This window comes from Bubalus bubalis, chromosome 3, assembly GCF_019923935.1.
Source record: "Bubalus bubalis isolate 160015118507 breed Murrah chromosome 3, NDDB_SH_1, whole genome shotgun sequence".
Lineage (NCBI taxonomy): Eukaryota > Metazoa > Chordata > Mammalia > Artiodactyla > Bovidae > Bubalus > Bubalus bubalis.
This window is the reverse complement of record NC_059159.1, coordinates 25,176,316-25,191,039: the sequence shown is the minus strand read 5'-3', so window position 1 is coordinate 25,191,039 and position 14,724 is coordinate 25,176,316. Positions and strand designations below refer to the sequence as shown.

The window sequence follows — 14,724 nt, the reverse complement described above, 5'->3', positions numbered from 1 at the left end:
GGCCCCAGAGGGCCAGACGCGACTCGGAAGTTACAGTTGAGATAAAGGCTGCAGCGGTCCGGCCCAGGCTCCAACGCCGCGCCTCGCCGGTGCTGAGGCTCACAACGGCCTCTTCTGGTGCAGAACTGGGGGACGGAGAAGAGTCGTTCCCTTATTATTCTCTAGCTTTTCTTCGTTTGTCCGTGGCAGGAGGGAACGCCACCGAGGCCCCCTAGCCGGGAGCTCCTGCAGAGACTGAACCAGGCTGGTCTCTGTGCCTCAGCGCTGGGTTATGTCCGCAGGATCCCTGAGGCCGGTGATCTCTGGCCTGCCCACATGGCCTGATTTCCGCCGGCCTTGGCCCTCGGCTCCTGGCCTAAATTGGGGCCACCGGGTGTCTGTCTCCCTGCCCACAGCTGCAGTCTCCAGGCGTCCCTTCCTGCCTCAAGTAGCGGATCAGCGACAAGTAGGGGGATGTGAAGCCGCCGGCAGGCGCCTGGGCGAAGGGCAAGACTTTCCCCTGCTCTTTGGAGACCTGAGGGCAGGAAGCCAGGTGATGGGGCAGTTTGGTCACATCCCATCAACTATAACGGACCCATTCTGTCCCCACTCCATCCCCCCCACCCCCACCCCCACCGCCACCCTCACCCTCACCCAGGCGACAAGATGAGGAGACTGTTTTCCTTTCTTCCTCCTCCCTCTCTTTCCCTTTTTTTATTTTTAAAGAAAATAGCCATCCGGCAGAGGGGGCCCAGCTGTGGCGGTCTCTGGCCGCCAAGCGCGCTCAGCAAGGCGCTGCTGGTCCTCCGAACTCCTTTCCCGGGAAGGCGTGAGCCGCCCTGCAAATTCTGAAACTACCCAGATGCCAGCAAGGGGTCTCAAGTAGGGATTCCCAAGGCAATAGCAGGCAGTTGGTGAGAAAGCGGAAGGATTCTTCCTTGATCCCAGAATCTCAGGCCCACATTTATAGCCAAACCCGAGTTCCTGATGCGGTGGCCTCTACCGTTTTTCTCCCATCTAAGCCACTTGGCCCCAGCTAGGCTCTTCTTTTGGGGTCCCTATCCTGTTCTGCCATCCTTCCGTCCTGGGCTAAGGATGAGGAAGAGTATTTCAAAGTTCTCAGGGGACCCGGAGAAGCTAAAGTTTCTCCTTCGAACCCTTGGCTTTGCCCCACGGGCTTGGCCTGGATGCTGTGGATGGACCACTGCAGCCGGGTCAGGAAGCAGACCAGGCCGGGCTCACAGGGGAAACCCTTTGCAATAATTGTTTTTCACACACATCTTCCAACCTCTCCCCCATTTCTTGCCCCCAACTCGGAGACTTGCAAGGCCCGAGTAAAGGAAGAGCAAATCAAGCTTTGGTCATCTTCAGTTAAAAAAATAATAATAATAACGACGACGACAGGGAGAAGTACCGAACGATAGACAAACTCCACTTACGAGAAAGTGGGTAAAGGCTTAATCGGGTTTCTCTTCTAAAAGACTCAACCCTTCGTGTGAGCCTAGGCCGGGTTTCTTTCTAGCCCGGCGGTTGCACGGAGCCAGCAGGGAGGCAGTCGTCGCCGCCATGCCGGTCGGCTGCCCGCGCTCCCGCCGTTCGCCGGGAGGTGGCGCGCTCTGCTCAGAGGCCGCCACCAACCTTCTCCCTGTTTCTCCCCCTTCTCCTTTTTCCCCCTCTCTCGGAGGCTCGCATTGAATCGGCCCTAACGATTCTCGGATCGTCATTATTTGTAACCATAGAGCATGAATTACCTCTTGAGGTCATCAGCGAGAATTTACGACTGGTCAACAAAAGCACGTGATTCCCTAACGCCCCCCCATCCCCCTTCCAACCCCCCCCCATATTTGGCCGCATACATAGCAAAACGAAGTACAGTGCATCGCTATAATTCATTAATACATCATAAATCGTGAAGCACAGGGTTATAACGACCACGATCCACAAATCAAGCCCTCCAAAATCACCCAAATGAGCTCGTACTTTGTAAACTCCTTCTCGGGGCGTTATCCAAATGGCCCGGACTATCAGTTGCTAAATTATGGCAGTGGCAGCTCTCTGAGCGGCTCTTACAGGGATCCCGCTGCCATGCACACCGGCTCTTACGGCTACAATTACAATGGGATGGACCTCAGCGTCAACCGCTCCTCGGCCTCCTCCAGCCACTTTGGGGCGGTGGGCGAGAGCTCGCGCGCCTTCCCTGCGCCCGCCCAGGAGCCCCGCTTCAGGCAAGCGGCGTCGAGCTGCTCCCTGTCCTCGCCCGAGTCCTTGCCCTGCACCAACGGCGACAGCCACGGCGCCAAGCCCTCTGCTTCGTCCCCCTCCGACCAGGCGACCCCGGCCAGCTCCAGCGCCAATTTCACCGAAATAGACGAGGCCAGCGCGTCCTCGGAGCCTGAGGAAGCAGCGAGCCAGCTAAGCAGCCCAAGCCTAGCTCGGGCGCAGCCAGAGCCCATGGCCACCTCCACAGCCGCGCCCGAGGGGCAGACTCCGCAGATATTCCCCTGGATGAGGAAGCTTCACATCAGCCATGGTAATTCTCGCTCTCGCTCCCCTTTTTGTCTTCTCGGCTTTTCCTTCTCCGCGTTTGGGGGTGGGGGGAGTCGGCGAGGAGAGCTTGGCTTTTCCTCAAATATAGATTTCTCTTTTTCGGAGGGGGAGAAGACTCTAAGAGGGTCCTCACAGCTCGGGGGGACAGAGCCAAAAGAGGGCTTAGCTGGGGGGTTGAAGAGGAGTATTTTTAATAATTTGTTCACAGATTCGCCTTAGGTTTTATTTGCCCAGCTGTACTAGCTTTAGGATGAAGGATGGGGTTTATGTAACATGGGGAAGGGTCCTGCTTGCCCCCGAAATTTTGAGACTGCTTTTAGCAGAGGAGGGGCGAGCAGTAAAACGAGCTTTCCAGGGCAAAAGTGCAACCGTTCTCCTCCCTCCCGGGGTGAGCGGCCGCCTGAGCCCAGAGAAGGGTGAGGCACAGGGAGGGAGCAAGAGACAAAGCCGGGCGCATTCGCTGCGGGCAGAAGTGGGGGCTGTAGGAGAAGGGGGCATCAGAAAGCAAGCTCGGATGCGGGCATCTGGAGTGGGGAGGATCGGAGCTGCGGTGAGCTGGGTGCCGGGGACGCCTGGGTCCTGCTCCACGCCCCCCTCCTACCCAGTGCCCCCTCCCTTAACCAGAATAACGCGGCCTCGCCGCTCTGCTCTGTCTGCTCCAGACATGACCGGGCCGGACGGGAAAAGGGCCCGAACCGCGTACACCCGCTACCAGACCCTGGAGCTGGAAAAGGAGTTCCACTTCAACCGCTACCTGACGCGGCGGCGGCGCATCGAGATCGCCCACGCGCTCTGCCTGTCCGAGCGCCAGATCAAGATCTGGTTCCAGAACCGGCGCATGAAGTGGAAGAAAGACAACAAACTGAAAAGTATGAGCCTGGCTACAGCCGGCAGCGCCTTCCAGCCCTGAGCCCGCCGGGAGGAGCCCGGGCGGCCCAAGAGTTCATGCCGCCCCCAGCCCTGGCCCCTCCAAGCCTCCTCGCGCTGCCGCCGCCCGCTGGGAACCGGTTCCCACGAGCCTGCCTCAGCCCGGGCCTTGTGTTACGATTTTTCGTTTGGTCTTAGGTCTTCCTGTGGCTCCCTCTCTCCTGGACTGGTTAATCTTGTTATTATTGTAATAATAATGATAATTATTATTTTCCCTCCATACTCCCCACTCCTCTGCGTTCACCCCCAATCCGCCAGTGTTTCTGAATGTTCGTGTCTGTGGTTGCACTCCTTCCCCCAGGAAAAAAAGAAACTCGCATGTTTAATGTGAACTTTCCCCTCCCCATCTGTGTTATAACTTATTTATAAAAGGATGATCGCTGTATTTTGAGTTTCAGCTGGAAACTTCTCTAAAAGGGGCAGCAGTTGAGGTGGGATAGTGCCGCAGCGCCGGGCCCAGCTGAGCTGGCCTCGGAGACCGGGAGTCCATGACTGTGTCTCTTTCCTCCTTCCTCTTCCTCCTCTCTCCCCACTCCCAGGCCCAAGTTTCCTAAGGCTTGGTCCTGAGGTGGGAGGGAGCTAAGGGGGACCAAAGAGGTGATGTTGAAAAGAGGGAAGGTACATAGTGAGATTTAAGTTCCTGCCGCCTGGGTAGGCCCCACAAGGCCTGGCCTGGGAGCCTCAGAAAACAAAAATAATCCTCAGTGTAAAATGTCTTGTGTATTTCTCTGTGAATCCATGGGTCTGGTATAGAGGGCCCAAAGCTTGTAAATATGGGGATAGTCTGGGTCAGACCTATCCCCTCTTCCCTACCCATTTCGATTCCAAGACCATTTGTAGTGAGCGAGTGGATGCTGTGCTACGTGTGAAATCTGTCTTTGCCGGGCCTGTCTCAGTGATTCGCTTTTGGTATTTGTTTGTAGCTTTCCTTGAAGTCAAATAAATGTCTCCCCTCCTCCACTGCCCTTCCACTTGTCTTTTCTCTGGGGACCTGCTTCTCCCATCACCAGGCACACCCTAGACCATTCTTGATAGATCTGGGGTGTGGGGAAGGGAGAGTAGGATGCTCCCCAGCAGCCCCTCTCATCCTCCTAAGTCTCTGCTTAGTCCAGCGGTACTTGGGCCAGGGGACAGGCTTTCGTGCCTGGGGGACTGAGAGGCCCAGAAATCCCACCTGAAGCTGGAGCAAGGGACAAGGGAAAGGCTGAGCTGGACTCCACCCTGGCCTTCCACCAGCTGGCCGGAAAAGTCTCTGGAAACCTCTTCAGGAAAAGTAATTTGGGCCTAAGCCCTAAGCAGGAGGCTCCTGGTCTTGGAAGAGATACAGGCCTGCCCAGCCCCCTGGTCCCCTAGTCTAAATCCCAACTCAACCCTGTTACCCAGTAGGCAACCCCCACCCCCTCCAAAAAAAATCAGCTTAATTTCAAAGGTTTCCTCTTACCCTCAGTCTTCTCTACATTTATCAAGGGCTTCCTCTCTCCAGGGGCCCAACTGACCTGCCCTCTTGATTAGGAGCTGGGGTCCCTCCTAGAAGGCCCTTGGTTTCCCCTTCAGCCGAACTGGCCCAGGGCCCGGGCCCAGTCCTCTTCCATCCAAGTCAGCCTCCACCCTGAGTACAAGAGTCAAGTCTGGACACTTACCCAGTCCGTCCCTTCCAGCTTGGCCCAACTTCTTACAAGGCTGGGGGGGAGGGGGAGCTGGTGAGGAGGCAGCCGAGGGTCTTGGAGGCTCTATTGGTCCCTCTTTCCCCCTTCCCCCTTGACTTTGTCCCCCTTTGTCCATAGCAAACTATCCCAAAAGTCGCTATGACATTTAGATGTCAAATGGATAGGGGTTTTATCTTGAAGTTAGATCGTAAAAATCGCGGAGAAGTCAGACAGATACCCCTCACTGGCTCGAGAAAGTCACGTGAGGTCCATAAAGTTAGTTTTATGGTTTTGGGGAGTTGACACCGCGCGGTATATTTCACATTCTCCAGAATGTTAAGTGACACTTTAACTGCTCGCTGTGGTGGGGAAGGGGGCAGAGGTAGGTGAGCGCTCTCCGGGCCCAGAAGGCGGTGGTGTGGCGGCAGCCCAGGCCCAGCTCTCCCGCAGTAAGTTGCTTCCAGCTTTCGCTTTTCCCCTTGAAATTGTGGGGCTTGAAACTAGGGGAAGGAAACCGTGCCTCCAGCAGGGCTATAGGGTAATAAGTGGGAGAAATTTAGCCTGGTTTTGCACCAAGTTCTGACCAGCTGGGTGTCTGAAGTGGGGCATCTAGTTCAGTGTGATAAGGCCTCCGCAGTCGTTGGGTGTCTGGTTTTATTTGCAGGAGTGCCTGACTTTTTGTGGGCAAAAGGCTTGTGTGGGTTCCTTCAGTCCTCTTGGAAATTTAGGGGGCAAAAAGGAGGGGTGTGTACTGCTGATAGGAGGGCCCCATGTTGCGGGGGGCACTCCACTACTGGCCATCTTCAAACAGACGCCTCCCCACCCCTAGGAAAGAAACTTTATGACATTCATTTGTCAGGGGTGTGTGGGGGCGCGCCGCTAGGCACTTTTATCTGGATACATCTGAGCTGAGAAAAAGCCTGGGGAAGGCTAAGCAGCTGCTGTGGGCTGCCTTGCACTGGCGCACTCTCTGGCTTTTAGATCTTTGAACCCATGAAAGGGGGTACCTGAGTTCTCCATGCCTTCATCAGGGCTATCTGGAATGGGGTGCGCTGCGCCTGCCTGCCTTTGCACCCAACTTCAGATTTTTGGTCCCAAGCCAACCTGCTGACTTGACTCTATGTAGGGTCATGAGGTCCCAGTGGGGAGCAGACAGAGGAGGGCATTTCCCTCAAATCCAAAACCTAATTCCTGGCCAGGAGTGGGGAGAAGGGGAGAGCTTCTTTTTATGTCTAGAGGATCTGTGTGTTTAAGCAGATCCCTAGCGATCCCTCCAAAAATAAAAGTTGCTGAAGAACACAGGTTCCCAACTGTCGGGAGAGTAAAAGGGTCTCAGGAGCTGGGAGAGAACATGGGAAAGGTGTTCTCTTTCCTCTCCTTTCTTCTTCTCTCCCTACCAGAGCCTAGAGGCCCTTTGTTTTGTGGCACCACAAACCAGAAGGATTGCATTATTTGACCCCCAGAGGGCCCGTTATTTTCTAAGGATAAGTCACCTCTTTCTGAAAGCTAGAGGCCTCTTCCTCACCAAATCGACCTCTCCATTTTTTAAGACACATGCGGATCAACCATCCTCTCATGCCTGCTTTTGCCATCTCTAGATATAGCTCACCAACTCCTGTTGTCTCTGGAATTGGATCTGTGACAACTTAAGGGGTTTCTGATCTTTGGGACCAGGAGAGGGTCACAAGAGCCTCCCCTTTTCACATTAAAGAACATCTACACTCTCTCCCCATCTCTGCTTTCTCCTGCAGCTGCTCCCTATTCCCTGAGCTCTCAGATCAGGCCTAATTTACTGGTCACCCTTCATGGGCTTTGAGTGCAAAGAGGACAGAGGACAGAGGCTTTGAGTGCAAAGGTGTCCTCCCCTTGGTGTGAAGACACATCTCTCCCGGAATGTTGGGGCATCTGTGTCCCATGGAAAGGAGATTCTGCTCAGTTCCCAGAGGACATCAAGCACCATTTAAAATACTAGTAAAATCCGGAGGCATGACTTTCACAGGTTTCCACTCTGGACAAGGCAAATGAGTTAAATAAGATGCAAAGGAAGAGTGTAGTGGGCACAGAATCTGATGAGGGGACTCCATTCCTATGGTGCCCTTGGTCTCACTCTGATGCCACCAGCCACCCTCTCAGAAACCCCAGACCACCAGGCCTGCCGCTAAAGATTTTTTGGCCCCCTTCCACATCAGTTCTGCAAATTCTGATAAAGAATGTATAGGTCCAGCAGCCCAGGGACATCTGTTCGGCATATCTAGAGAGATTTTCCGGAATGGCAAAGGGCAGCTCTGGAGGGGGTGCCCACTTCTGCCACTTTAGCCAAAACTCTTGGAGGATCTCCTCTTGCTCTGAGCAGATCCTATCTGGGGAAGATCCCATCCTAGCTGGGCTTTCCTCTTCCCCACTTCAGGTTCTCTGGGTAACTGTCTTCCCTGAACCCCAGGAAGGATCTGTTGGGGGAGAAGATGAGAGCTTCCCAGGGATTTCTCGTGCAAAGGAGCTCTCTCTGCCCCAGGCCATGTCTTGCTCTCCAGCCTTCCCCAAGACACTCTCCAAGAAAGCTGTTCCTCTCTTTCCTCTCCCTGACTGCATTCAGGCCCCAACCTTTTTGAGCCACAGGCTGGAACTTACTAGCGAAATCCTCATGCCCATTTGTGGTACCTTCCATCTGGGGCAGGATAGAGAAGACTGGCAGTCGGAGGGTAAGGCTATAGATTCCCTTTTCCCTCTGAGGCCAGCTTGACCACCACTCAATAGACAATTTAATTTTTTGTTTTACTTGGTTATTTTTTATTATTATTTTTGTTTTGTTTCTCTGAGGCTGTGGTGTGGGAGGAAGTATAAAGAAGTGTAAACAGGAAAGCCAGCCGGGCCTGGAGTTCCAAGCGCCCATATTTCATTGGCGGCTTCCTCTCTGTAACTGCTGCAGGGACACTTAACTCTTCCCTGGCTGTGACAAGTATTCACTGGGGTCTGGTGGGGGGGGGTGGGGGGGCGGGATCCAAGAGTAAGCTCCTCTCTTAGGATGGCTCCTTTATCCTGGGGTTTGAATGCTGAGGTGGACGCCAAGGATTCCAAATGAGGGAGAAGCAGACCGCTCAGCACAGTCCCCCGAACTCAGTCCCTTTTGGGACAGAGCAGAGAAGGCAATTGCCTGTATGGGTTTCACAGCTTGGGATCAGCCCATCCAAGCAAGGAGAACAGGGCTAGCAAGAACACTTCCCCTCTTTTAGAGCAGAGCCCACTGGTCACTGTCTCCATTTTTTGGAGTTTCTCGGAATAATCAGATTTCGAGGCTGGGATCTGCCCACAGCGGGATTTATCGATTGCTGCAGCGCTGTTACACATCCATATTAATTAACCCAGACACCGCCTGGAAACCAAGCTGTTTGGGATGGGGGAGGGGAGAAATTGGGGGCCTTTAAGGAAAACGGACATTTATCAGTAATTCTTGCCCTGGGGCTCAGATTGGAGAATCACTTCCCCACAAGAAACACTTGTCTTCCCCAAGCTGCATGTCCCTTGACTTAGCAAGAAGGGTAAGTCTGACTTACTCTTCACAGTCGGACTACACACTTCTTCAGGGTGGAATTAAACACTTCCCAGGCCCAAACACTTCAGAGTTAGCTTGCCCCAGCACTCCGATGGTGGTTGTTTCCAGCAGGACATTTTTAGAGGGGTTAACATCCCCTCCCCACCTTCCTTTCAACTTTCCCAAGGTAGAAGCTTTTTATGGCTTTCCGGGTTGTGTTTAGTGTTTGTTGGTGGTGGTAGTGATGGCCTTCTCCTTCCTCCTATCCCTCCCTCCAAAAAGGGATTAAAATCTGTTAAAGGATTTAATTAAGAGAATTAAATGAAAAGGAAGGAGGCGCAAATGAGTTGGGGGAAAAAACCCACACCAAAGCTATTCTCAACGATTAAATCGCCATTTTAACAATATAATGGAGTTTGCATCCTGAAAGGGGAAATCAACGCTCATATCTCATCAATAATTCATAGAGTCCGGGATCACGCAGAGGTCAGCAGACGGGCCGAGCGCCGGCCTACTTGGGGCTCCGAGCCGCTGCCGCATACATTAGCGCCGCCGGCCGCACCGCCGTCACCTTCAGCGCTCCTACAGGTTTAGGCCGATTTTTTCCTCCTTTTGGCGAATTTACTGAGACCTAGATTTCGGCTTCAAGAAAAAGTGGGGGATTCAGGAGACTGGAGAGGATTGGACTTCGGGCCATTCTGGACCTGTCGGACCCCGAATAGATCAGCACGTTCCCAAGTTTTAATCTCTTTCCCGCTTCTTTCTCCTTCGATGTTTCAGGCGTCCTCTGCCCTATCTGTTCTCTCCCTAAATCTCCTCTTGGCCTCCTCTAGCTTCCCCTCACCCCCACCCCCCGGCCCCCGCTGCACAGCCACGCTCTGGTCTGAGCCTCTCTAGCTGCGGCCCCGCTGCGGCCTCTGAACGCAGCGGCTGACCATCCCTGACCCCCGGAGCCGGAGCCGAGTAGGGTAGGGACGAATGTGTCTAGAGAGGAAGGTACTTCGAAGGCCCCAACACCGCTTGCCTAGTCAAGAGATGACCCAGAAGTCCCGGTGGAGGGGAGTGTGGATTCAGCCTGAAAAAGGAGCGTTTAGGGGAGCAGAAGGGGGAAAGTCCTTGCATATGGAAACATCTCCTTTTGGGGCCTTGGGGACACGATGGAGCATAAACCCGATATATCGGAGCTTCTGGTTGTCCTAGTCTCTTTTTCTCCGAATATGTCCCTTAACTCTCTCTTTTCTGTTTACAGATCCCCAAGGGTCCCTAGGGAAGGAGGAACAAAATCCTTCTCTGTGGGAGTTGGGGGCTTGGGAGGTGATATTTGGGAGCAAAGGAAAGCGAAAGAGGGCAGGTCGCTGCGCGGCCGCTGCGTTAGCTGAGGCAGAGGCTGTAACGTCCCCGAGCTGCCAGCAGAGTCCGCCTTAGACCAAGTTCACAGCCAGGCTGGAGCCTTCCAGGCGCCAGCGAGCGGTCCGGCAAGGTGGCCCGGGGCCCGCTGGGTCTTGCAGAGCCTGGACCCTGAGCTCTCTCTCCAGCCTTCTGGGGCCTGGGCCCCCTTCGGTCCCAAGGAACCCTTCCTCCAAGCTCTCTCCACTCCTCGGCCCAGAAACACCCTTCTCGGTCAGCCCACTCTATGGCTGCCGTATGTCCTTTCGCCTGGCAACGGCCACGGCGCCCCCACTCTGGGGGACACAAGAATGGAGAGGGGTGGGTCGTCAGAATCTCTTCCAGGCATCTAACATGAGAGATGGTGAAAATGCGGGAAGTGGTGAAAAAAAGTCGGAAGTGCAGTTGGCATCTTTTCCCGAGGAGGAGTTATTTAATAATGGAAAAAGATTGACTCCTTTTTCCCAGGTCTAAGGCCCTTAGTGGGGGTAGTACGGGGGGGGGGGGGGTCCGGGGGGAGGGGGCGACGGGGGAAGGGCAGGGAAAATGGTTTGCGCTTGGGTTTCTGCACCCGGAGCGGCAGAATGAGACCCTGGGCGGTGAGGCCAGTGTTATTGCCGGAGGGGTCGCGAAGTTGGAGGGTCAAAAGTTTAAAGCGTGCGTGAGCCGGCCGCGGCGGGGGCGGGGTGGGAGAGGGGTGGGAGAGGGGAGGAGGCTGTGTGTGTGTGAAGAGAGAAGAGAGCGAGCTGGGGATGCTCGAGGTAAGGAAGACTCGTGGGCTCGGGGAGTGGGGTAGCGGCGCTGAGAGCGGAGAGGCAGATATCTGGGGAAGGAGAACGGAGGGAAGAAGTCCTCCTCCCCACACTGGCTCTCGTGGGCTAGGGAGATGCACAAAAGAAAGCGCTCTGGGCATGGCCAATCCTCTACGCAATCTTCTTTCCTAAAGATAACCTTTGAGTCGCCATATAAAATTTAATTAAAACCTACCCAGCCGCACACATTTTAAAAATCCAATTACCCACACGTCCTTGTAGGACGTTTGGTGGGGCCAAGGAAGCCTTCCAAGGCATCCTGATTCCCACCCACACCAGCCCCACCAGGCTTCCTCTAAAGGGGCAAAATAGCTGGATCCCCCAGCTCCTTCTCCCTCCAGGCAGGCTAGTTTTTCAGGGATTCCTAACCTTCAGGTGGGGTCCAGGCAGTTGGAGTCCAGTAACCATGGGCCAGGACTAGAGGGAGTTTAAAAACTCCTATCCCTCCTTGCAAAGTGCTTGAGTTTAAACAGTTGGATATTGAAAGAAGGTTACCTTAATTCTCTCACTCTCTCCCAAACCTACACTTCTGTGTTCTTCCAGAATGCCTCTCTTCCTGTTTCAAGGAGGGAGGGAAAATGAGAAGGAAAAATACTGAATGGCCTCACAGAGATCTTTCTAACTGGCGACCTGAAATGAACTTTGAATCTATGCATTAGGCTTAGCTCATAAGTATAACGCTTAGAGACACTGTAATTATAACACCAGGACATATGCTTATTTTGGATCTTTAAATGACTGTTTGTTGCATTATGAGATGTCATCGTTCTCTTCTAAGCATTTAATATTGGAGGTGCTCTCTGGGTGATTGTCCTGCCAGAAAAAAAGATAATTTGAGAGTTTTCATATCAATGCCTTTTGAAACATGGCCAGAAAAGATAACAAATCAATTTGACCCCAGTTTTGTTTTGTTTTGTTTTTTAATTAAACCAATTGGGTATGGGTCCTCCTTTCTACTTGGCCTTCAGGCAGATTTTTCTGGGGAGTCAGGCCAGGAGGGAATTCCTGGGTTCCAGAGGAAGTAGAGGTCAAAGCCTGAACTCGAGAATCTATTTCTATCTGTTCTTCCTCAGTCTCTTCCCCTCCACTGCAGGACAGAGTGTAGCAAGTTGATAGTTTTGTGGAGTAGAATGGGTCCTGGGCTTGGTGGGGCCTCACAATGGGGAATGGGAGACTTCTGCCATCCCAAGCCAAGCTGGGTGCCTTGGGATGCTTAGTCCCAACCTCCCCAAACTAGGGGGATACCCCTTTGGAGACAGTGGCCTGAGACTCGAGCTGGGTGGAGGGGTAATCACCTGATCTATGTCTGCTGGTTGAAATGTGTTGAAATGTGTTGCTGGCATGCCACCAATTTCTAGTCCTGTTCTGGAGGGATAAACCAAAGAAAATCTGAGTATTTTAAGCACCTCTTTGATTTGTTCCTGAACCTCCTGGTGGTGGTGCTGGGGGTAGGCAAAGACTTATAGTATAGATGAGAAGTAATTCTAAATAAAAATGGAGGTGGGGAGGATACTGTTTGATTTTTAAAGGAGAATTAAAGCATCTGAAAGCCAAGTCCCCAGGTTGGACCAGTGCAGCCCAGCCCTTCTTCTCTCAGGATTCTATCTTCCCCAAACATGCTGGCCTGTGGACCAGATCTCAGCACCAGGAGAGCTTTCAGTTCAGGCCGAAATGGGGATCTCTCTGGCACTGAGGGGCAGAACAAAGCAGAGTGTGCAGTTGAGTGGGAATACAGGCCCTGTCAATGCGGCCATTTATAGGGGTTCTGGCTCAAGTCTGCTCTCTAGGACCCAGATCCCCACATTTCCACTTCTCCAGGTGCTGGTCTCCATCACGGGCTGCAAAGTGAACCCCTGTAGAGTTCTACCCACTCTCTTTGCCCCCAGAAGGAAAGCTGACAAAAAATATTGATGGAATATCAAAGGGGGGGTGGACCGGCTGAGTCCCTATTCTAGTGGGACTTTGGCGGGTAGGAGTTGGGGGAAGGGATGGGAAGGTTCTGGCAAAAAGTAGAGCTAGAGAGGATGAGCTGAATCAAATTCCTTGCTCTGTCATTTTTCTCCCAAGTAATGACCTGCGCAAAATTCAATATGACCCAGCGAACTGCGCTAGCGTATTATAGTAACTGCCTGCTCGTGGGGGAGGCCCGAGAGGGGGTGAACCTCAGGTCACGGCGTCTAAAAATTATTAAAATGTTCGAGAGCCTGGTGACGCGCCTAGCTGTTTAACAAAGACTGCCAAAGTATGAGATTAATACGAAAACTTGCACTTCAAAAACAACACACCAAAAAAAAAAAAAAAAGTCTTGTTCCGGCCACCAAGGGGGCCCCGGAGCTCCTCTGCCCGCCGCGGCGGTTCGGTTTTCCGAACACACAATAGTGGACGAGAGCGAGCTTGTCGGGGGCCGCGCGGGCCCGCGAGCGGGCCGGCGGCCGGGAGGGCGCGGGGAGCGGCCCGGTGAGTACTCCCGCCCGCGCCCCTCCGGGCCTGGCGCTCCTCCGGGCCGCTGCCACGCGGGCCGCCCGGGGGCTCGCCTCCCCGGCCTGCGAACTCCCTCCTTCGCTCTGTCCCTCCCTCCCCGCCGACAAAAGGTAGCGGTGGTGGCGCGCGCTGGACACGCCCGGGACGGCGGAGGGCCTGAGCAGCGAGAGGTCACTGCGGCAACCTGTGGCTGCCGGGAGAAGGCGGCCGGCGGGCCAGGGAGCCACCGGGAGAGCGGGGGAGGTGGCTCTTAAAGCGCGCGGAGCCTTGGCTTTTTCTTTCTTATTTTTAGTATGCGTATTGATGTTAGTGCTCTTCGCGAGTGGAGGGGAGAGGCAGCCTCCTGCTCTGGCCAACCTCGTCTCGAAAGTCGCTGATAAACCCAGTCCTCCACACCTCGCGGCGGGACTGGCTGGGGTGGGCAGTGCGACCCCTCGGTGGGATGGGCAGGTGGCGGCTCGAAGCGCACAGAGGAGAAAAATCTCTGCTCTCTGTCCCCAGGATCAACCCCACAGGCTCTGCTTCCCACCCTCCCTCTTGGGGTGCTTGGGGGCACCTGGACTCCATCTCTTAAGAAAGTGTAGAGCAGCACAGAGGCCCTCTCCCGATTCTGAAAAGCGTATGAGTTGGACAGGTTTTAGGGTGGCGAGTTGAGAAGGACAGGAGGTATGGGGTAGGGGAAGTGGTCTGGCCAGTTGGAATGGTCCCCTGACTAAAATGGCCTTTGACAAGACTAGGAAAGGTCCTTGCTTGACGCTGGGGGGCTAGTGGTGCATCTATCCACACATTTTGTCTGTGGGTCCAGGGCCAGGTGCCAGTCTTCCCGAGTGCCCAAATGGAGGTATGATATTACTTACTGGACCCTCTCTTGGCAAAAATAATTGCAATATTATTGTGTGTGTGTGATTTTTCAAATATAGGTGTTAGTGTTAGAAATCAAGCTTAGAAGCCAAACCTGGCAAGCTAGATTTGGGATAAAAAATCAGAGTCTCTGGACTCAGTGGCTAGTAGGTGAAAACTCCTCCTACCCACATGCAAGGGTCCCAGGGCTGGGTATGGGCACAGACCTTTAGAGTGTGGTGGTTAGAGGGTTGTTTTTTGTTTGGTTGATGTATTTATTAAAGAATTTTTTATTATATCACTAGGGGTGCAAATATTCCTCAGACCTGGAGCGATGAGTGAGGAGTCTGGGTGGAGAAAAGGTTCTGTGCACCCTTCCCATCACCCTCTGAAGGCCCTTAGCTTTCACAGTCTAGGATGCCATTCCCTCAGCTCCATCCCCAGTCTCCCAGCTTAGTAAATTTGGAGGTTACTGGCAGCCTCAGGAAGTCCCTTCGAAACTCCAGATCCCCCAGGTTTCCCAGATCCCCATTTAGGTCCCATTGCCAGCAACCCTAGCAGGTGGCTGAATAAGCAA

The 14,724-nt window shown here is 53.8% G+C and overlaps 1 protein-coding gene across 1 annotated transcript; it reads left to right on the top strand.

The window, feature by feature from the left end:
* The first annotated feature begins 45 nt into the window (after positions 1 to 45).
* Positions 46 to 4,413, top strand: HOXB5 (homeobox B5). The gene is made up of 2 exons (XM_006049714.3): positions 46 to 2,509; positions 3,189 to 4,413. Exons 1-2 carry the CDS (start codon positions 1,948 to 1,950, stop codon positions 3,434 to 3,436), a joined length of 810 nt encoding a protein of 269 aa, XP_006049776.1. The 5' UTR covers positions 46 to 1,947; the 3' UTR covers positions 3,437 to 4,413.
* The last annotated feature ends 10,311 nt before the right edge of the window (positions 4,414 to 14,724 follow it).